Source organism: Alexandromys fortis, unplaced genomic scaffold (genome assembly GCF_014885135.2).
Source record: "Alexandromys fortis isolate MF-2015 unplaced genomic scaffold, M_Fortis_MF-2015_v1.1 scaffold_12, whole genome shotgun sequence".
NCBI classification, from domain to species: domain Eukaryota; kingdom Metazoa; phylum Chordata; class Mammalia; order Rodentia; family Cricetidae; genus Alexandromys; species Alexandromys fortis.
The window spans coordinates 20,781,443-20,803,184 of NW_026067937.1; the positions used below are offsets into that span (position 1 = coordinate 20,781,443).

Here is a 21,742-nt window from a genome sequence, read left to right on the forward strand (position 1 = left end):
AGAAGCCAGCAAATGGCTTCTTACCTCAACCTCAGTCCAAAATGGTGATCCTGCCTCCAGAAATCTGAAAATGAGACTTTCTGTTGAGAGTTGTTTCCTCCTGTTTTATATTCCTCTCTAGGGCTGGGAATAAAAGCATGTACCACCATGATTAAAGTCATAGATCCCCTGGTTTCTATAGCAACTACTGTGGGAACTTGTCGTTGTGGATACTGGGATTAAAGGTGTGTGTTACCATTATCTGTTCTGTATGGCTGATCAGTGAAGGTGTTCTGTTCTCAGATCATCAGCCAAACTTTATTTATTACAATTGAAACGCCACTACAGTACTCATAGAGACAGGCTTTCTAGCTTCATTCTCTCTAAATATTCAACTGACACGAAGACTACACCTTTTTAGAAAAGAGTTTGTCCTGAATTATAGAAGAAAACTTCAAAAGCAATGGAGCCCTCATCCAGCCATCATTCTGGTGGGAGACAGATCGATCATTTTGTTTTCTTATCCGGTCCCCGCGTTTCTCTCCTGTTCTCTGAAGTGCCTGTGACTAACAGGTAGAAATTCCTTCAGTTCACCTGACCTCAGCGTGAAGCCACAGAACAAACATCTCCTTTTGTGTCCTCAAATCTCTCTTTAAAGTTAATATTCCGGGTACCCCTCCACTCTAGGGACAGGGAATCACTCCACTCCACATTGAGGGAAGGGCTGTGTCCGTGAGGAAGAAGGGGAAGTGCCTACGAATGCGGGAAGATAGCGGGGCCAGCAATTGTAGCCAGGGACAAGTGCCACTGAAATATACGTCTCTATGAATCTGGAAAAGGGCTGGGTCTGGGGTGGAAGGCGGGGTCAAAGACGGTTGCGTGTGTTTGTAAGCACAAAGTAACGCTGAGAGTTGCTCTGTCACTCAGGTCTCGCTAGCCAATCAGAGCCTCCAGACTTAACTGCCAGTCAGAACTATACACTCTCAGGCCTCACTAGCCAATCAGGGCTTCCAGTCCTAAACGGTCTGAACTGGTGCGAGGTTTTCCGGAAGCCGCGTTGCTGCTTGGATTGCAAAGGAGCCGGCGCCAGTGTTTTCGCGTGCAGTGGTGCACGCGCTGATGCCCGGAGCTGTGAGATGACCATGGGCGAGCAGGAAACCCCCGACATGGTGAGCATGGGATTGCTGTCCCCAAACGGGGAAGAACAGAATGGGGAGGTTCAGGAGCAAGTTAGTCTGGTCCTTCCCAGGGCTGTGTGGAAATCTGCATCCCGAGTGCCGGCCCTGTGAGTTCCCACATGGTCCGTGCAACTCCCAGGACCCAGACACGGGCCTCTTAATAACTTTGCTCGGTGAGCTACATCTCTTCAGAGCTTTGGGAGCAGGAAATTGCATATAGGAACTTATTTGTCGTCCCCACAACACCGTGATTTTGATGCATCTGTGGAAGGCAGATTGCCAAACTGGGAGAGGTTTCTCCAGTATCTTCTAGAAGGACGACCCTTTGCATTTAACCTTTACATTAACGTCCATTTGTGATTAATTTTGTGGAGGTTGTAAAAGGCGTCTCTTGTGTTGGGGAGCACTCTACTTCTTAGTTGTGATGTAGAAGAGTTGAGTTGGTTATATAAAGGAGTTACCAATGTTTAGGAGCCAGTAAGTAAGAAAAAGTAGAATTTAGCTGAGCGAGGGCTGCCTCTAAAACACCCCAAAGATAAGTGTATGCTAACCAGACCTGGAAGAAATCAGAAATCTAGGGTATTTATTTTTTCCACCTAGATTGTTCAGGCATTTGGCTCCAAACTCTTACAAAGGAGACACCTGTGACTGAAAATCTGCCCATCCCTCTATCAAAGAAGAGGCATCTAACAAGCTGCTCAAGGAGGTGTTACAGGGTCTCGACCTAACTGATGGCCTGGTGTGCCTTCAAGTTCCAGTTCTCTCTTTGAGAAAAGCATAGTACTGAGAGATGGGCAGTAAGACACCAGGTGACAACTATTTGCAAAGCAAAACACTGATCTGGTTGAAGGAGACTTTTATTTATGACCTCAGGCAGGGAGGAGAAACATTCTTCCTACTGCGTTCTAGGCCTTGGGAACTTTGCCTAAGGCCTGTATATATTGAGAAAAAAACAGAGTTTCTTTTCTAAAACTACTAATTTAGAGCTGGTACTGGTCTGGGGCCAGGGCCTCTGTGGAGGGTTCCTTTAATCCTGAGAGCTAAGGTCTTCCCAGTAAGTGGAGCTGTGGTTGTCAGCCCCAAGGCCACTGTAGGTTTAGTCAGTAATGTTCTTGAGGTCCTCCATATTTCCCTCTCTCACCAATGTTTGACTGTCCTCCTCCTGAGTTTGTCTTATTTTCTGCTTTCTGCTGACTTCATAGCAGTTCCCAATTGCCGTCCATTTCCGCCCTAGCTGTTGTACACTAGATGTTATTCTTCTTAAGGAGCTCACTTGGCATGAGACATAGCTTGTGCCAAACCTTCCTTCCCAGCCCTGCTTTTATCCTTTCCACCTTCTCCTTCTCCTATCTTTCTCATTCCCTGGCACTTTTACCTCAGGACCCTGTCACTGAAGAATGACCTGCTGCATCAGGTCACTGGTGTCCTTCAGAAATATTTCTGATAATGACTTTGCTGTGTAAACCTCCCATCTGCCCAGGTGACTGGACCTGCAGTCTCCTGTCCCTATTTAAATTGTTCAGAGAGTAACCTGGCGCATGACCCTAAGAGAAACTTAGGGATGACAGCAGATGTGGAATGCAGAATCTGTCTATGCTGCTCCTCTGAGCATTAGACAGAGATAGATGCAGGCTCTCATCACAGAGATTTTTCTCTATTAATCTCTTAATTGTGAGGGGTGATTTCTCCCTGAGAAGACATAGTAATTCTAAGGCAACTACATTTCCGGCCTTTTACACATGTGTGTCTGTGACAAGCACTGTTCCACCACCTCAGGTTGCCTTGATTTCAGACTGTTGCACTCCAAATGATCTTATTGTTCTCTGTATTACACATCTAAAATTCTTCATTTAAATGCATGCACCACCTCAGAGATTTAATATTATCCATTGAGTCATGTAGTCAACTGTCCGGTGTAATTACAGGAAAAGGGTTTGCATGTGGAGCATGGCTTCTGCCTTCAGACAGAATAGGAGAACAGTTTATTGTATACACCACAGGGAAACAGGGCAGGCAGTCAGCTGCTGGAGTCTCCACTATGAAAAAGGCCCTGAGTGCGGTAGGAGGAGTTACTCTGTCATTTCCCAGCATGTGTCAGTTCACGTCACGTTAATAAAGACTGGCCACATTGGTGTTGTCCAATTTGGGAAAGTTACCTTGTGCAGTGAATATTGAATTTGCAATTAGGGAGCTCTCCTGTGCAGATGTGTTCGGTCCTGCTTCACACATTTACGGCAGAGGTTTGAGAAACAGGCCATTGGGTGTTTGTAACTCTGTGTGTGAGGTTACAGAGCTCAGCAGCCACCGTGTGGATATATATAGTCAAGAACAATCACCCCTTAGTAATGGCCTGTCAGGATACCTCAGTTTTTAAGTTAAAATACACTATTTTATCCTTTAAATAAGTGAGTTGACCATTTATTGCTAAGTGCATTGTTGCTTTTATCTCTGTTTGTTTCCATTCTCCAACTTTTTTCCCCCCTTGGCTTTTGGTTTTTTGAGTCAGGGTTTCTATGTGTAACAGCTCTAGCTGACCTAGATCTAGCTCTGTAGACCAGGCTAGCCTAGAACGCACAGAGATCTGTTTGCCTCTGCCTCCTGAATGCTGGGATTCAAGAACACCACCCCTGCCAAACACCAAATTTTCTTGATCATTAAAAATTTTCATCCCTTTTTTCTTAAGTGCTATTGGTTTATTTCTTTGTGTTGAGAACAGTATCTCCTGTAGCCCAGGCTTTCCTGGAGCTGTGAAGTTGAGAATTACTTTGAACACTCAATCCTGTCTCTCCTGCCCAGGGCTGGGTATACATTTCTGCAACTCCTTCCAGGCTGGGCCTTGGCTGCTGAGTGAGTAGGGTAGGAGACCAGGGAATGAGTGTCCTCCAATGTCTCTGACTTTTCCTGGGAGTTACAAATGAAGAAGGAGGACCTGTGCAGGAACTGAGTTCACTCATCTAATTTGAAGCTGGTGCAGGCACAGCACAGAAAGGGAATGGCAGGAAGGAGGCGAGAGCTTTCCCGCTTTGGCTTTAGTTGATATTAGCAAGGTGGATACTCCATAATGTCCTGAGTGTCCATTTTTGGGGATACACAGACCAGGGCACTCAAGAATCTGGGTAAAGGACTTCCTTGTCATGTAACCAAATTACTGCAGTTATATGAATTCAACTAAAATAGAGGATCCTGGTAAGAAGTTGTGGCCCTGCCTGGTAGGTGTGTTATTTTCCAGGTTTAAGATGCACAGGCTGGGAAGAAGGGTGCGCGTAATTCTTGGTGTGCTCTTAGGCAATTTGCTAGTCTCTGGTCCTAAAGTGTTTCAACTTTTTGAAATTATTTGAGATCAAGTTGCATCACATGCAGAGTTTCTTTCTTGCCTCCAAGCCGTACAAAGACCCCTCACTGTTTTCTAATCCATAGCCTCTCTTTTGCTTTGACAACAGTCACTGTTTGAATGGGACGTATGTTTGGCTGCAGGACTTCCCAGCTAAAAAGCAAAGAGTTGGCTGCACTGGACGCTGGGTGTGTAATATATTTACACACTGATGGAGGAAGGTCATTGAGCAATAAAGAAACTGCTTGGCTGGCCCTGATAGGTTAAAGCATAGGTGGGAGGAGTAAACAGAATAGAATTCTGGAAGGAAGAGGAAGTGAGGTCAGACTCTGCTCTGCTCTGCTCCCGGAGAGACCCGACAGCTCTGCTCTCTGGAGCAGAGACGCCATGCTCAGCTCTCCCGGGTAGACTTGACAGCTCTGCTCTCTGGAGCAGAGATGCCAGGCTCCGCTCTCCCAGGCAGCTCCGATCCAGGATGGACGTAGGCTAGAATCTTCCCAGTAAGCGCACCTTGGGGTGCTTACACGCATTATTAGAAATGGGCTAGTCCAGGTGCGAGATTAGCCTAGAAGAGGCTAGATAGAAATGGGCCAAGCAGTTCTTAAATGAATACAGTTTGTGTGTTGTTATTTCGGGCATAAGCTAGCAGGCGGCCGGGGTGCTGGGGACGCAGCCCCGCCGCTCATATTACAACAGCACACAAAGGACCCTGTGCCCTAGACAAGGAAAGGGAAATGCTCTGGGAGTGTAGAAGAATATTTACTTGTTGAACCCAGCCAGGACAAGCTTAAAAGAGGCCTGAGTCTCAGTAGGTGACTGGAAGGCAATACCTGCTGGTTCCAAGAAAGACCACAAACTGATACTACCCAGGCACCACCCAGGAACAGACCATCCAAAGGAAATTCCCAATATTCCAACCATTGTCCATAAGATCATCTGCCAGCACACACACACCTCTTTTTCACCAGGATACCCCTAGACAAATGTCAGCCAATCAGGGGTCCTGAACCTTAGAAATCCCTTGACCCCACCTTTGCTACTATAAAAATCTGTATCGGCGTAAATGAAGGCAGACAGAAATTATAAGAATATATTCAGCTTTAATTAGGGAAAGACTGACAGAACCCGTGGTTCCAGCTGAGAACAGGAAAGCAGAAGGGGCGGGGGAGAGCACACCAGCAATATTTATTAGTAAAAAATATCCTCAGGCGACCCTGCCCCACAAACAAGGTGATTGGCTGGGGCTACCCCTACAAAAATCCAACTGCAACTTAGCTCAGAGCTCTCTGATCACCCCAATACCTTGGACACAGGGAGATGCCGAATTTGCAAACTTGTGTAGAATAAAGGCTCTTTGCTTTATATTTTTTTTTTTGTTTTTGTTTTTCCATTCCAAAATTTCCACTTCCTCCCCTCCCATTCCCCTCCCGCTCTTCCACTCTCTCTCCTCCCTCCCCCTCCCTCCTTAAGAGAGGGCAGGGAACCCTGCCCTGTGGGATGTCCAAGGCCCTCCCCACTACATCCAGGCTTAGGAAGCTGTACATTCAAATAGACTAGGGTCCCCAAAAGCTAGTACGTGCAGTAGAAACAAGTCCCAGTACCTTTATCAATGGCTTCTCAGTCAGCCCCCACTGTCAGCCACATTCAGAGAGTGTGGTTTGATCACATGCTCGTTCAGTCCCCGTCCAGCTGGATTTGGTGAGCTCCCATCAGAACAGGCACACTGCCTCAGAGGGTGGACCAACCCCTTGCGGTCCTGACTTCCTTGCTCATCTTCTCCCTCCTCTGCTTTTCTGTGCAAACTTGGGTCTCCTAGTTGGTTTTGGGAGGTCTCCATGATCTGGAGATAACATACTACAATACAAACTTTCCAGACTAGGGCCCTGCCTGCTGGGTTGGGAGGGCAGAGCTGGGAAGACCTGTGCTGTCTGAGCCATTTGATCTCATCCAGTAGGGGAGAGCTTATTATTACGAGACCCAGTTGTGCGGCGGCCCAGCTAATGAGAGACTCTGGCAAAGCTTAGCATTAGGAACATTAGCTTGCATGTTTTCTCTGGGGTTCTCCTGTGCTTTGACTGTCGGGAGCTGTAAGGAGACCACACGTCATGCCGTGTGAGTGTGGGGTGCGGTGAGTGTGGGGTGCGGTGAGTGTGGGGTGCGGTGAGTGTGGGGTGATCAGCGCAGGTCTGCTGTTCTGTCGTTTCTGCTGGGGCTTGGATGGAACCTGATTCAGCTTGTGGGTTGTTCCTTGAAGAGACCTTGGCAGTGAACCTGCCCTCTGAGCCTCCCTGTGTGGGAAATCCTGGGGAGGGGGAGGCTCTGCAGCCTAGGCATGGGAGGGTCTGATGCTTGTGATGTCACTGTCCAGTGTGCACACACAGACAGTGCTTGTGATGTGCGGTGGGAAAATGAGCTGGAAAAGGTAAAGGCCTGCTTTCTAGAAATTCTGAATATTGAATTCCACTTTCAGGTTTGTCCTGTACATGATACAAGTGGTTTAGGAACTGGTAGAAAGAGATGATGTGGATCAGTCTTCAGCCGTACATGATTAGAATGCTTTTGTCTTTCTGCTACCACCAGCCAGCATGGTGTGATTCAGTTCCAGTGGACGAAAGTGTTTCTGTTCTGCAGAGATCTCTCAGGCGTCCATGGTGTTGTGCAGGTCAATGGAGCAGATTGCTCATCTTGTGCCATAATCCATCTGGCAAGAGGCAGATTTTAAATTTTTCTTCTTTGTTGCTTTGAGATTGGGCATCAGAGGGACGGGGTTTACCTGAAACCACAACAAGCCAGAAGGGGCTGCAGAGCCACAGCAGGGGATCATCTCCATTTGCAGAGAGCTTTAGAGCATGGGGCGGCTGTCTTTGGAACAAATACCTATGACTGGAGGTCAGAAACAGTGTAAGGGTCACCTTGAGTTAATTTGTAGAAGTTGTGAACTCTGTGTTTATTAATTTCTATACACAGGGACTCATAGGGAGCTGGGTAACACTGGTCAAGACCCCACTTTTCCTGGCTGAGTTTCCTTTGGTCTCTGGATTAAAAATTGACTATATTTCCCTTCCTTTGTTCTTGGCTCTTTCTCTCCATCTGCTTTATTCTTTCATAAATATTAAAAACATTCCTTTTTAAAAAAATATTCTTGATAGGTGTAGCTTTGTTGTAAGTATAGAAGTCATATTGTGTCGGTCTGTGTACTGGTGTTTCATAATCCCATTGAGCATTCTGAGTGTTTTGTAATTAGCTTTCCTGTTATAAATTGTTGGGTGTTGTCATTGGATTGTCTTCTCATGGAGGTGCAAACTTATATTGATGGATCATGCTCTCAATTATCATTTGCTTCTTTTTTTATTTATTTTTGATGTTCTTGTTGTTTTTAATCTGTGAAAGGCTTTTGGTTAATTGAATAAAAACTGTTACATGTCTTTGAAGGTGACTCAGCACATATTCTCCTTGGGGATGACCTGACTTCAGAGACCAACAATCACATTGGGAAGCTCATACTATCTGCTATTCAAGATCCCATTGATCTGACACCACCTCTTTTTGCAGGTCACCAGTGTATATGTAGAAGATGGTCTAGCTCATTACACAAACATACACCGAAAGTAATAGTAAACTTGTTTTCAAAAGCGCTTGTGACTTCTAGAGCAATGAGAGTAAAATGAGATGCTTTAAGTGCATACTATTTTTTTTTTTTTAAAAATCTGTTATCTTAAATTTTGTTTTCAAAAGTTTTCATTTCCTTACTCTGATGCAGGCTACAGGCACTCGTCTATCCTAGAACACAACATAGTGTCTAAGTGATCCTAACAGACATGCTTTTCTTTATCACAAGAGCATGAGATCCTTCTAGTAGTCAAAATTATTTTCTAGAAAGTTAAAGTATGAGAAGGCTTCAAGCAAATCTCCAGTTTTGGTGGAACAACCTCCTTGCCCAACCAATTTTCTCTGATTGGTAAAGGAGAGAACTGAGTGTACAGGATGAGGAGTGGCAGTGATCAGTTAGGGTTTGACTTTGGAATCTTCCAGTTCTTGTTTAAGGAACCATAATATATGTTTGTAGGTCTCTGTTGTTTTGTCTGTGGTGCCGTATATGTTGTTGATTTTAAATAGTAATATAGGGCTGGAGAGATGGCTCAGCGGTTAAGAGCATTGCCTGCTCTTCCAAAGATCTTGAGTTCAATTCCCAGCAACCACATGGTGGCCCACAACCATCTGTAATGAGGTCTGGTACCCTCTTCTGGCTAACTGTATAAATAATAAATAAATATTTAAAAAAATAGTAATATAATAATATATTGTTTTTTCCTGTAAAGTGATATACCTTTACCAATTTTATATTCATAATATTTCTTGTTATGAGTTTCTTGAGTTTTTGTTGATTTGAGATCTTTCTGTGGATAGCCAGTTATCTCCTCTTGAACTTAGAGGCATGCATCTTCCCATTTCCTGGCATCTCAGGTTTTTCCAGTTGTTGCTATCTTCATGTTTGAGTTTTTGCTGCATAAGTGATTGCTATTATTAATTATTAACACATGGATTTTGAATCTTTAAAACCTCATATACTATTGTCTCTTTGTCCTAATTAGCCTCAGTTGTCAAGAGAACACCAATTGAGGTTGTGCCCAATCAGAACATCTGGTTACAGTGTCCAAGAGAGATTGTGTTGATTCCGATTGATGCAGGAAGGCTCTTCCACTGAGTTGTCAGTATCTCTAAGCAAGTGGTCCTGGGCTGGATTAGAGGGATGGCTGAGCATGAGAGGGTGATTAAGCAAGAGCGAAAGTCAGGAAAGCATGTTTCCGCATGTGTTGCCTTCAGTTATTAGCTTGAGTTTCTATCCTAATCTCCCACAAGGAGGATTGTGAGCTAGGGGTATCAACCACACAAACCTGTTCATTATCTGAGTTGTTTTTGGTAGAGAATTTAATGATGGCAACGGAGAGGAAAGCTTGAACAAAAGGTAGCTAGAGGCCAATTGTGCGATACATTGGCCCAGATCTTTCTATTTCTCTCTACATTCTGAGAAAGTGAGGAAGGCAGTATTCAAAAGTAATGGGCTGATTTTTAGATAAAATATTACTTCTGTTAGATGGTTATTACTGATGAGTCATTCTGGTCTACAATGAAAAACACATCGGCTTAGAAAGAAATGAAAAGTCTTCATTTTGAACGACAAACATGGTATGTATTCACTCATACGTGGATATTAGACACAAAGCAAAAGATAGCCAGCCTACAGTCTTCAGCATGAGGACAGGAAGCAAGGAGAACCCTAAGAGAAACATTCATAGATCCTACCAGGAAGGGAAATAGACGAGATCTCCTTTGTAAATTGGCACAGTGGGGGAGGGAGGAAGGAAGTAAAGGAGTTAGGAAGGAGGAAAGGGGAGCATGCAAGATTGGGAAGTTTGAGTTGAGTGAAGGACAGAGAGGGAGAGCAAGGAGAGAGATACCTTGAAAGAGGGATCCATTATAGGCTGAACGAGAAGTCAGGCACTAGGGACAGACACTCCCAAGAAACCACCATTGCCCCAACACAACTTGCAGGGAAGACAAGTGTAAGTCAAAAGTTTTGTCGATGGCTTGGTATCCCAATCGCATCACTGGGAGCCTTATGTGGTTACGGAAGATGGGTGGTTCAGCCTCCATAGTCTTGATTACTAGGAGTTCTCACTGGGTCACCCTCAAAGTCCCAGACTGCGTGCACTGCGCTGTTTCCATGTCCTCCACTAAAAGCTCTACTTTCCAGTCATCTCCCCTGTGCTCTCCACCTCTGTCCCTTTCTTACTCACCTGACCCCTCAGGTTCCCATGCGCACCTGCTCCTAGTGCATCCACACGATCTATTTCCTCTTGCTAGGGAAGCCATACATCTCCTATAATCCTTTGTTTCTTAGCCTCTCTGATTCTATGGGTTGTACCTTGTGGCATGAGTTCTAACAGGCCTTAATAATAGTTGATTTCGGCTTAGGAATGCCCTGTTTATAACCCCTTTTGGGGTGACCTTGTTTGCTGCAATTGAAACATTGACATTTTAGGGGTTTGTTTTGTTTTGTTTTTGCTGTAGATCTGAATGAGTCATCAGTAATACCTTCCAACAGATTCACTATTGCATTTAAGAAATTAGTCCATTATTTTTTAAGTATGCTCTTTTAATTTCTAGGAGATAGGCAGAATAAGAAAGATTTTGGACCAAAATATCACACGAAGGACCTAGAGCTCAAACTCTGATGGAGTCTGTCTGGTTCTGACTGAAATCCTATGATCTCTGTCTCCACTTTCTGCTATGACTCTCAGTTTCCCCACCGTCCTGATCCTGAAAGAACAATTAAGTTCTGCATGCAACTTTCTATGGTTTTGCCACCTAAAGTCTTGCTATCTGCTACATTTTTCCAAAAGGCAACATTTGTGGGCTCTACCTAGCAACAAATTCACTTTTGGTCTCTCTCTCTTTAACTTGCTTCTCTGTTGCTGTGATTAAATCTATTAACAAAAGGATTCTAGGGGGAAAACTAGATTATTTGGCTGATTCTGTCAGGTTATAGTCTTCCATTTTGGGAGTTTAGGATAGAAATTCAAGCTGGTCACGAAAAGGAGATTCCATGGGCAAAGACTGTTTCCTGGATTTCCTCTTCCCTTCTCACTGTCTCATGCTCAGATAGCTGCCTTATCCATTCCAGGCCTGTAGCATAATTAATAGAAAAACAGAGATAGATAGTGGGGTTCAACCTGGAGGTCAGAAAAGCAAAAGAGTCAGCCACTGGCTTTACCTCAACCCCAGTCTGAAATGTTGATCCCCCCTCTAGGAATCTCAGAATGACACTGTCTGAGAGCTGTCTCCTCCCATTTTATATTCCTCTCTAGGGCTATTGATAGAGTTCTTTATTATCCTGAGTAGGACAACTAAAACACACATAGACAAAAATGGTATGTGCTCACTTATATGTGAATATTAGCAGTTAAGTAAAGTACTGTAGTGAAAATCTTCCTTGTATTCTAACAAAATAAAGCTTGCCTGACATTCAAAGAGCCAAGCTACCTTCAAGTTAATCATAGAGGTCTGGAAGTCTGTACAAACAGAGAGCGTATGACATGGCCGAGCAGTTCAAGGTAAGCTTTGGCTGTGACGGGCTCCTTTGTCTCTCTGATCTTTTAGCATTTATCCCTACATCTCTTTCCCAGGCTTTTATTCTGAACACCTGTTAGAACTTGTGCTACATTGGCACACAACTTTAAGGCATGATTCATGAGAATGTTGATTGTGGGTTTGCAGCCAGGGGCACAGGATGGAGCTGCACATGGTGTTCTTTCCAGGGTCACTGTACATGGGGTTGTGTGGTTCTCAGCCAGATAGGTTCTTCTCTCTTTTATGCCTAAGCCTCTAAGTGAGATTGGGAAAAATTTTTTGTTGCAACTTCTGTGCAACAAACTCCATAGGGCTGAAACTCCATTGGCACCTGGAATTCAAGCACCACAAGACTTAACCACACTTAAGACTGGCTGGGTCTGCCTTCGGGGAGTTAATTGGCTTCATCCACACAACCCCACGTATATTTTTTTCAGAAAGCTGCTCCCTCTGCCCTGTGAGTTGAGGGTTTCCCCTAGACTCCCTCTCCTCAGGTTGCCACTCTTAGCTCATGGTTGCATGGTAACAGCTGCATGCTCCAGTGTCAATGGTGGCAGATTTTGTAAGAAAACTGGGAATTCTTAAAGAGAGGTATTAGCAGAGAGAGAGAGAGAGAGAGAGAGAGAGAGAGAGAGAGAGAGAGAGACTTTTCCCATATTCAAAAATAGGAAACACTTTTACAATGGAGGAAGTTAGGTCTCTTTATGATAATATGCTAGATGATTTAAAAATAACAATAAAATGAGAGAATAACTAATTTAGATTGGATTTATATATTGTCAATTATAAACTAATCGGTTTTATTATTTCTGTTTTATCACTAAAAAAGTTGGATAATATTAGTACTAAGATACAAGTTTTATATTCGGATTCACATAGAACCTGTGCTCTTCGATCAGACTTGTTATGCAGCCTTATGCTCGCTCCACTGTCAGTGTAGAGCTAGAAGTATGGAAATCTCCCAGGACCAACTTCTTTCAGAGACATGGTCTTAATATGTACTTCCGGCTTTCTTAGTAGCGACTGCATAAACTAGACTGGCATTCAGCTCTAAGGCAGATATACTTGCCTCTGACTTCTGATTGCAGCATTTAAGGCATGAGCATTATACACAGCCTGCCTATTTTATTTTTCTTTTTTGTAGTTAATAATTGTTTATATAATTTCTTTCCTATGTACTCTGTACAGTTGATCTGCTTACTTGTCTGCTTACAGTTACTTGTTAAATAGGCATTTCTCTTGCAAGGTGATACCCATTCACAAGGTACAGAAATGATACCTTTTATTCAGGTCTCTTCCAAAGTGACTTGGTAATTACATTATAATGTCTATTTAATGGATTAAGTGTAGGGAGTACCAGAATTATATGACTATACCGTCAAAGACGTATATATTTACAATGTTGTCACTCTCGTGCTCCCTGTCGTGCACATGTGTGGACATTTCAGAACGCAGTGACCTATGATGATGTGCATGTTGACTTCACTTGGGAAGAGTGGACATTGCTGGATCCTTCCCAGAGGAATCTCTACAAAGATGTGATGCTGGAGACCTACCACAGCCTCAGTATCATAGGTAAACCTGAATTTTCCATCATGTTTTTAAATAAGGGGACAGCTGTTCCTTAGTTTTTGATGTTGTTCTATAATTTGATTGAGAAAGAAGAATGAGGTGAGTAAATCAGACATGGTTCTGAGGTACAGTAAAGATAGTAATTTAAATTTTGCACAAATTTCCATAATATATCATACATTTTCTACTCTATTGTAGGATACAGTTGGGAAGACCATAATATTGAAGAACATTTCCAAAGCTCTAGAAGACATAAAAGGTAATTATCATGTGCAATCTGATAAAAATATGCCTCAGAAGAAATTGTAATGTGTCCTGGAGTTTTTACACTAACCCATAGTGTAAATAAACTCAGCTTCATGTTGATTGATGTTTATTAAAATCTCACATAATCATAAACCTCAATTTCAAGTAGGTGAATTGCATATCCAAGGCATTCCTTTAAAAAAGAAGACCAGAAACAATGCCTTAACAGATATCACCACTTGAATCACAACTCAATCAGAGCTATTCTATAGAACTGCCTACCATTAATTTTACACCAGCCATATTACAAAAGGTATGCATGTTGAAGAGGTGATAAGTGCATCCTTCCAAACCTTCTAATAAGCAAATGGTCCATAGTAAAGATAGTGTTACTCATAATCTTGACTGTGGCTGTGCTAATTTTACTGAGATGGGCATTTACAATCAAGAGTCAAGGAGCAGTTGTTAGGAGAGGCTCTATCTTCTATAACACATGTCTGTATCTGAATTTTGCCATTTTCCTACAAATATGTAAAAAAAATTCTCATATAGAAAAGATTCTATAAATGGGAACTCTTTAGTAAAGTATCTTTCTATCATAGACATTTTGAAAGATACAAAATAACCCAAAATTAAGGGTAACAACATGAGCGTAAACCCAGTGATAAAACCTTAAGATCTGATTCCACTTTACAAATAAATTGTAAAATTTATTTATAGAGATACAAAGATCAATGATTTATTGAAAATGGTAAAGCTCTTACATGTCTCAAATATTCTTGCAGGCCTGAAATAAATCATACCGAAGAGAAACATTCTGTGTATAATCAGTATCTTAAAGCTTTTTCATATGACAGATGTCTGCAACGGACTGAAAGCACACTTATTGGAGAGAAACCCTATGAAGATAATCAGTGTGTTAAAGCCTTTGCTTTTAACAAACATCTTCAAAGGCATGAAAGCACACATACTGAAGAAAAAACCTGTGGATTTAATCAGTGTGGGAAATCCTTCGCTCATGACAATGCTCTTCAAATACATAAAAGAGCACATCTCGGGGAGAAACCCTATCAATGTAATCAATGTGGTAAAGCCTTTGCCTATCACAGTGCTCTCCAAATACATATAAGAACACATACCGGAGAGAAACCCTATAAATGCAATCAGTGTGGCAAAGCTTTTACACAAAAATGTCATCTTCAGAAACACGAAAGAACATTTACCGGAGAGAAAACCTGTGAGTTTAATCAATGTGGGAAATCCTTCACTCATGACAATGCTCTTCAAATACATAAAAGAACGCATCCTGGGGAGAAACCCTATCAATGTAACCAATGTGGAAAATTCTTTGCTTATCACAGTGCTCTTCAAGTACATAAAAGAACACATACCGGAGAGAAACCCTATGAATGCAGTCAGTGTGGCAAAGCTTTTACACAAAAATGTCATCTTCAGAACCATGAAAGAACACATACCGGAGAGAAACCTTATGACTGTAAGCAATGTGGTAAAGCTTTTACACGAAATTGGCATCTTCAAAATCATAAAAGAACACATACTGGAGAGAAACCCTATCAATGCAATCAGTGTGGCAAAGCTTTTATACAAAAATATCATTTTCAAAAGCATAAAAGAACACATACTGGAGAGAAACGTTATGACTGTAATCAATGTGGTAAATCCTATGTTAATCCCAATGTTCTTCAAATGCATAAAAGAACACATACTGGAGAGAAACCCTATGAATGTAATCAATGTGGTAAAGCCTTTGCTTATTACAGTGCTTTTCAAATGCATAAAAGAACACATACTGGAGAGAAACCATATGACTGTAATCAATGTGGTAAAGCTTTTGCACGAAAATGCCATCTTCAAAATCATAAAAGAACACATACTGGAGAGAAACCCTATCAATGCAATCAGTGTGATAAGTCCTATGCTTATCACACTGCTCTTCAAATTCATAAAAGAACACACACTGGAGAGAAACCATATGAATGTAATCAATGTGGTAAGTCCTATACTTATTACAATGCTCTTCAAATGCATAAAATAACACATACTGGAGGGAAACTCTATGAATGTTATCAGTGTGGTAAAAACTTTGCTCATCAACAAGCTCTTCAAATGCGTAAAAGTACATATGCTGGAGAAAAACCCTATCCATGTAATCAGTGTGCTAAAGCCTTTACATGTTGCAAGTATCTTCAAATACATAAAAGAATACATACTGGAGAGAAACCCTATGAATGCAATCAGTGTGGTAAAGCCTTTACATATAGCAAGTATCTTCAAATACATAAAAGAACACATACTGGAGAGAAACCCTATGAATGCAATCAATGTGGTAAAGCCTTTACACAACAAGGCAATCTTCAAATACATAAAAGAACACATACTGGAGAGAAGCCCTATGTATGTAATCATTGTGGTAAAGCCTTTGCTTATTACAGTGCTTTTCAAATGCATAGAAGAACACATACTGCAGAGAAACCCTATCAATGTAATCAATGTGATAAAGCCTTTGTACAACACAGTAATCTTCATACACATAGACGATTTACTGAAGAGATTCCATAGTAATAACAGTCCAGTGGTGAAGCCTTTGCACAGCACAGTTAACTTCAAATGCTTACAAGAACATACTGTACTGAAACCCTATGACTATAATTAAGGTGGTAAGGCCTTTCCTCCCACAGTGGTCTTCAAGTGCATGAAAGAGCACATACTGAAGAGCCATTGCATTGATAAGTAATCTTCAAAATCATCAGAAAAAAAGTTGTACCTCAGGGGAACCCTAAAAATAGAGTGAGTGTAACAATGTGTTTCACTTTATAAAGCATTAAACCTTTTTGTGTACAATCAATGTGTTCAAGCCTTTGCTTATTACAATAGTCTTTGAGTGCCTATAAAATATCATGAGCATATTATTGTAAAGTATTTGGTAAGCTCTTTACCCAGCACACTTACACTCTTACACAAAAGCGCATTGATTCTTTGGAAATAGTTGACAGTGTCAGTAATTGTTCAAGTTTCATGATGTCATTTTTTATATTTTTATAGTTTGCCTCTGAAAACTCATGGAAAAAAGTCAATTTATTAATTTATGAAGCTCTGTGTAGGATAAAAGGTCCAACGAAAGAAACACGCCCTGGTCTTGAAACTAGAACCAGTGAAAGATACACATATTGGCCCTAAAATCAAAGCCAAGAAACCACACTGTACCCCTGAACTTGAAAGCATGCAAACCCTGTGCAGAGAAACCAACCAGGCCCTGAACACAAAACCTATCAATCACAGTATGAAATCCAGCCTATCTCTGAGCTTGTTTTTTCCCTGGAAAAACTCTGCTCTGAAGAGTCCCTGTAGAAGCCCAGACCGTATACTGTTGGCTTCCGGCATTTTCTCATCTACCAGAAGCAACCACTCTCCTTCATTCAACCTCCAAAATAAATCCCTTGAGCCAATTTTGGGTAAAGAACTTTTTCCTGACCAGAACAGAATCCTTGCGTGGTATCTGCCTTATAGAGCCGAGCAAAGAAACAAGGGACATCTCTGATGGGAACCCCCTTGTGGAGCAGTGTAGAGAAGCCAAGGATACCCCTGCTGGGAAACTCCTTTAGGGGAGCACAGCAGATGGCAACTTTACCCTGGATCCAGAGCAAACTACTACATTTCTTAGTTGAGAGAAGCAGAGAAATAACATTTGGGCACACAACTCATACAAATGAACATCTCTGCCGGGAAACTCCCTAGTGGAGCCTAGCAGGGAAGTCATGGACATCTCTGCTGGGATGCTTGCTGGGGGAGCAGATTAGAAAAGTGATGGACAAGCTTTCTGGGAAACTCCCTGAGGGGAGTAGCACCACAACAATGGAATCTCTGCTGGGAAGTTCTCTTAGCAGAACGGAGTGGGGCCCAGCCCTAATGGCTCTCTCAGAAAGGAGCAAGATTCCCACATTATGCAGGGGAAAGTTCCCAATCAGAACACAACTTCAGGTGTGGCCTAACTTTCTGACAGTCAATATTCCTTTCTCCTCACAGCTTTTAGTATTCAGGATACCTCCCCTTTACAGTTTTATGTACAGCCTGACTTCTCCCAGCCAGCATAACTTATTTTGGATACTTTCCCTCCATCGCTTCAGTTGTAGCCTGACTTCCCAATATTCAGGATTCCTTTATCCTCACAGCTGTAGATACCCTTAATATCTTCCCTTTCCAGCTGGAGGTATTGCTTGACTTCTGACAGACTATCTTTCTCTTCAGAGATGTAGATACCCAGCCTACTTCCCTCCACAACTTCAGATATAGCCTGACTTCCCAACAGTCTCCTTTCTCCTTGCTGCTGTAGATACCCAGGGTAACTTCCTGTCACAGCTGTGGGTATAGTCTTCTTTGACAGCCATGGTACACTTTCCTGTAGATCAACAGCACTTGCAGTATGAATATAAATGTTATTGTAACCCTTTTTGATTTAATATTTCTTTTTAATTACATTAAATAACTAATTCAGGCATAGCAATCTATGGATTTGTATTAGTTCCTTTTCTGTTATTGTGATATAATGTCTATGTCGACTTACAAACGAGTTTGATTTGGCCCTTGGTTCCATAGGGATACAGGATCACCATGAAATTTGCATGACAGCAAATGCTAGACATGGCAGCTAAAGCAGTGTGCTAAGAACTTACATCCTTCTTTTAAATACGTATTTTTTTTAGATTTATTTTTTATGTATACAGTATTCGGTGTACAGTATGCCTGCAGTCCGGAAGATGGTGGCATATCTCATTAGAGATGGTTGTGAGCCATTGATGCTGAACGATTTCAATGACCATGATTGTTAATTTCTGTTATATTTTTGGTGAAGGCTGTAGTGTGTGTCTGTTTCCCTTCTTAGTTTTTCTGGTGTGAGATTATCTATTGCCTGTATTTTTATGGGGGTAATTCGCTTCCTGGAGATGGAGTTTTACTTCTAGTATGTTATATAGGGCTTGAGTTTTGGTTAGATACTCTTTAAATTTTTTTTTTTTTTTTTGGTTTTTCAGACAGGGTTTCTCTGTGGCTTTGGAGCCTGTCCTGGAACTAGCTCTGTAGACCAGGCTGGTCTCGAACTCACAGAGATCCGCCTGTCTCTGCCTCCCGAGTGCTGGGATTAAAGGCGTGCGCCACCATGCCACCATCACCCGGCTATACTCTTTAAATTTGACTTTTTAAAAAATCAAATATCTTACTCTGTCCATCTATGGTTGTTGACATCTTTGCTGGGTATAGCATTCTTCGATGATGTCCATGGTCTGTTCTAGTCTACGAGTTATCAGTCCAGGTACCTCTGAATTTTAGTGTCTCTTTTGAGAGGCCAGGTGATTCTAATGAGTCTGCCTTTATTTGTTAGTTGGACTTTTTCTCTTGCTGCTTTTAATATTCTTTCTTTGTTCTGTAAGCTTAGTGTTTATTATGTGTTGAGGTGATTTTTTTTTCTACTGGCCCAATCTATATGACGTTCTGTAATCTTGTACCTTTGTAGGCATATGCTTATTTATGTTGGGAAAATTTTCTTCTATAATTTCATTTATAAATATTCTCTGCATTTTGGGGCTGAATTTTTATCCTTCCTATGATTGTGCTATACTTATGTTTGGTCTTTTCATAGTGTCCATGATTTCCTGGATATTTTGTTGTAGGAATTTTTTATATTTAGCAGTATTTTGACTAAAGCATCCATTGCCTCTAATGTGCCTTGAACATCTGAAATTCTTTCTTCCATCTCTTGTACTCTCTTGGTGAAATGTGATTCTCTACTTTCTGTTCACTTACCCAGATTTTCAATTTCCAGGTTTCCTTCCACTTGTTTTCATTACTGCTTCTCTATTTATTTACAGATCTTGAATGCCTGGTTTACTTGGCTTTGGATTTATTGATTTGTTTCAAATTCTCTTTGTCTGTTCCTCAATTTCTGTATGTGACTTGTTCATATCCTCTTAGGGATCTTTATCATCTTCATAATGTAATATTTAAGGTCATTTTCTTGTGCTTCAGCTGTGTTGGATTGTTCAGGTCTTGTTGCTGCAGCATAGGTAGGCTTGGCTGATGCCATATTGCATTTTTCTATGATTGCTTGTGTTCTTAACACTGGCATTTAGCCATCTGAATTTGAGGTGACTTTAGGTCCAGGTGTCAGTTTCTGAAATTGTCTTTATTATATGGGTGTTTTGTTTCTTGGTTTCTCTTTCCTCTCTGGTCTTTTGCCCTAAATGACCAAGAGTTCCGGTGACAAGTGTGTCTTTGGCTACAGAGGCGGGGGCTAAGCCACCAGCCTAGGGGAGGAAGCAGAATACTTATCATCTCTAAATAACTCTGCATTTATTTCTGCTCTGCACCAGCTCCTCTAGTTATATTACACCCAAGGAAACGACCCATATCCACAGTTATGTAGAATTTAACTCCTGATAAATGAATGATCCTCCATCTTTCTTCCTTTGATATATATTATTATCTTTTACTGAGTGCTCAATTCTCACCTCTACACCAGCAGTATAAAATGCCTACAAACGGGGTCCTACAAGTTTTCTCCAATAGCGCTGCCCACACATCCATGAAACCACATGTTGTGGCATCATCTGTCGAGGGTGTCACATCGGCTGACATCTGGAAACATCAGCTTCAGTGGGATTTGTATGTTTCATGGTAGTGGTGTGAGGATTAGAATTATTAAGCTAAAGTAACAGATGTAAGAGAAATGAGACAGAAACACAGAACAGTTGTAGAAAGGCCACTTGTTTATTTCTAGCTGCCCAGACTCCCAAAATAACCACACGGAAACTGTATTAATTAAATCACTGCTTGGCCATTAGCTTAAGTGTATTTCTGGCTAACTCATTTCTTAAATTAACCTGTCTCTATTAATCTGTGTATCACTATGAGTCTGTGGTTTACAGGGTAAAGTTCCAATGTTTCTCTCCATTTCTTTTGTGTCTTAACATTTTCATTTTTTATTAACCAGGCCTCTTTGACATCTTTGATAGTTTTATTCCTAGATATATTGTTGAAGTAATTTTGAATAAAATGTTACCATAATGTCTTTCACAGCATGCTTGTTATTGGTATAAAAATGCTACTCTTTTTAAGAACATTATTTATTGTATTAGTATTATTATATCTCTGAAGTTTTATTTGTATATATCTTTTCCTGTTTTTAAAATTTTAGTAATATTGGCTTTATAGAAGGAATTTGAAAGGGCTTCTGTAGTTTCTAGTGTTTTCTTTTTTAATAATTTAAGGATTAACTCTAAATCTTTGAAAGCATGGTGGGATTTGGTGTGACTTTATATGCACCTGGAATTTCTTTAGCTAAAGACTTTTTGTTACTCTTTCAATCTTCTCATTTGTTATGGGTCCATTTTAGGTTATTTATACCATTTTTGTTTAACGTTTTAGTAGTTTTGATGGATCTGGAAATTGATACATGTCTATTATTTTTCTGAGTTTCTAGAAAATATGTTTTAAAATAATTCTGACCACCTCATTTCTTAGTTATTTTTATGTCTTTTGCCTGTATGTGTGTCTGTGCAATATGTCTATACAATACCTAAGGAAGCCAGAAGAGGGCAGTGAATCTCCAGGGATGGGAGCCACAGGCTGGTGCGAGCACCTTGCAGTGCTAGGAATTGAAACCCAGATCTTCTGGAAGAGCAGCAGGTGTTCTTAACTCTGAACCACCCCGTCATCCTGAGAACAAAGGCTTTGAAGTCATTTGTTTATTATGTTTTGAAATTCTTGGTGTCTATTGTAAAGCTTCCTTGTTCATCTCTTTCCTTCTTTTAGTTTGTTGAACAAAGATCTGTGCCAAGTTACGCGTGACATTATGGTGCCAAATGCATAGCTTGAAGCACAGAGAATTCAGCCACATTGAGAAGTGGAAGGATTGCTCTCACTGTGAGAACACTCCAGGATCAGCAGAGTCATGGGGAATTTAATCTCCCCGTATCAGGAGCAGCAAAGGTACAGTTGCTAAATGCTTGTCAAAAGAGAAAGCATTTAATCCCAGCACTCAGGAGGCAGAGGCAGGTGAATCTCTGTGAGTTCGAGACCAACCTGGTCTACAGAGCTAGTTCCAGGACAGGCTCCAAAACCACAGAGAAACCCTGTCTCGAAAACAATTTGCTAGTCTCTGGTCCTAAAGTGTTTCAACTTTTTGAAATAATTATTTGAGATCAAGTTGTATCACATGCAGAGTTTCTTTCTTGCCTCCAAGCCGTACAAAGACCCCCTCACTGTTTGCTAATCCATGGCCTCTCTTTTGCTT

At 41.4% G+C, this 21,742-nt stretch overlaps 1 protein-coding gene across 3 annotated transcripts in view; it reads left to right on the top strand.

Moving 5' to 3' along the window:
• The first annotated feature begins 1,031 nt into the window (after positions 1 to 1,031).
• Positions 1,032 to 21,742, top strand: part of LOC126504547 (zinc finger protein 431-like) — a 150,428-nt gene continuing 129,717 nt past the window's right edge. The window contains exons 1-3 of one of the 3 annotated variants that reach the window (XM_050146911.1): positions 1,032 to 1,148; positions 13,068 to 13,194; positions 13,390 to 13,454. In XM_050146911.1, the coding sequence (XP_050002868.1) occupies positions 1,116 to 1,148; positions 13,068 to 13,194; positions 13,390 to 13,454 (225 nt within the window). In that variant the 5' untranslated portion in view covers positions 1,032 to 1,115. Of the gene's footprint in view, positions 1,149 to 13,067; positions 13,195 to 13,389; positions 13,455 to 21,742 lie in introns of those variants that run through there. The other 2 variants (XM_050146909.1, XM_050146910.1) reach the window with 2 other exon arrangements.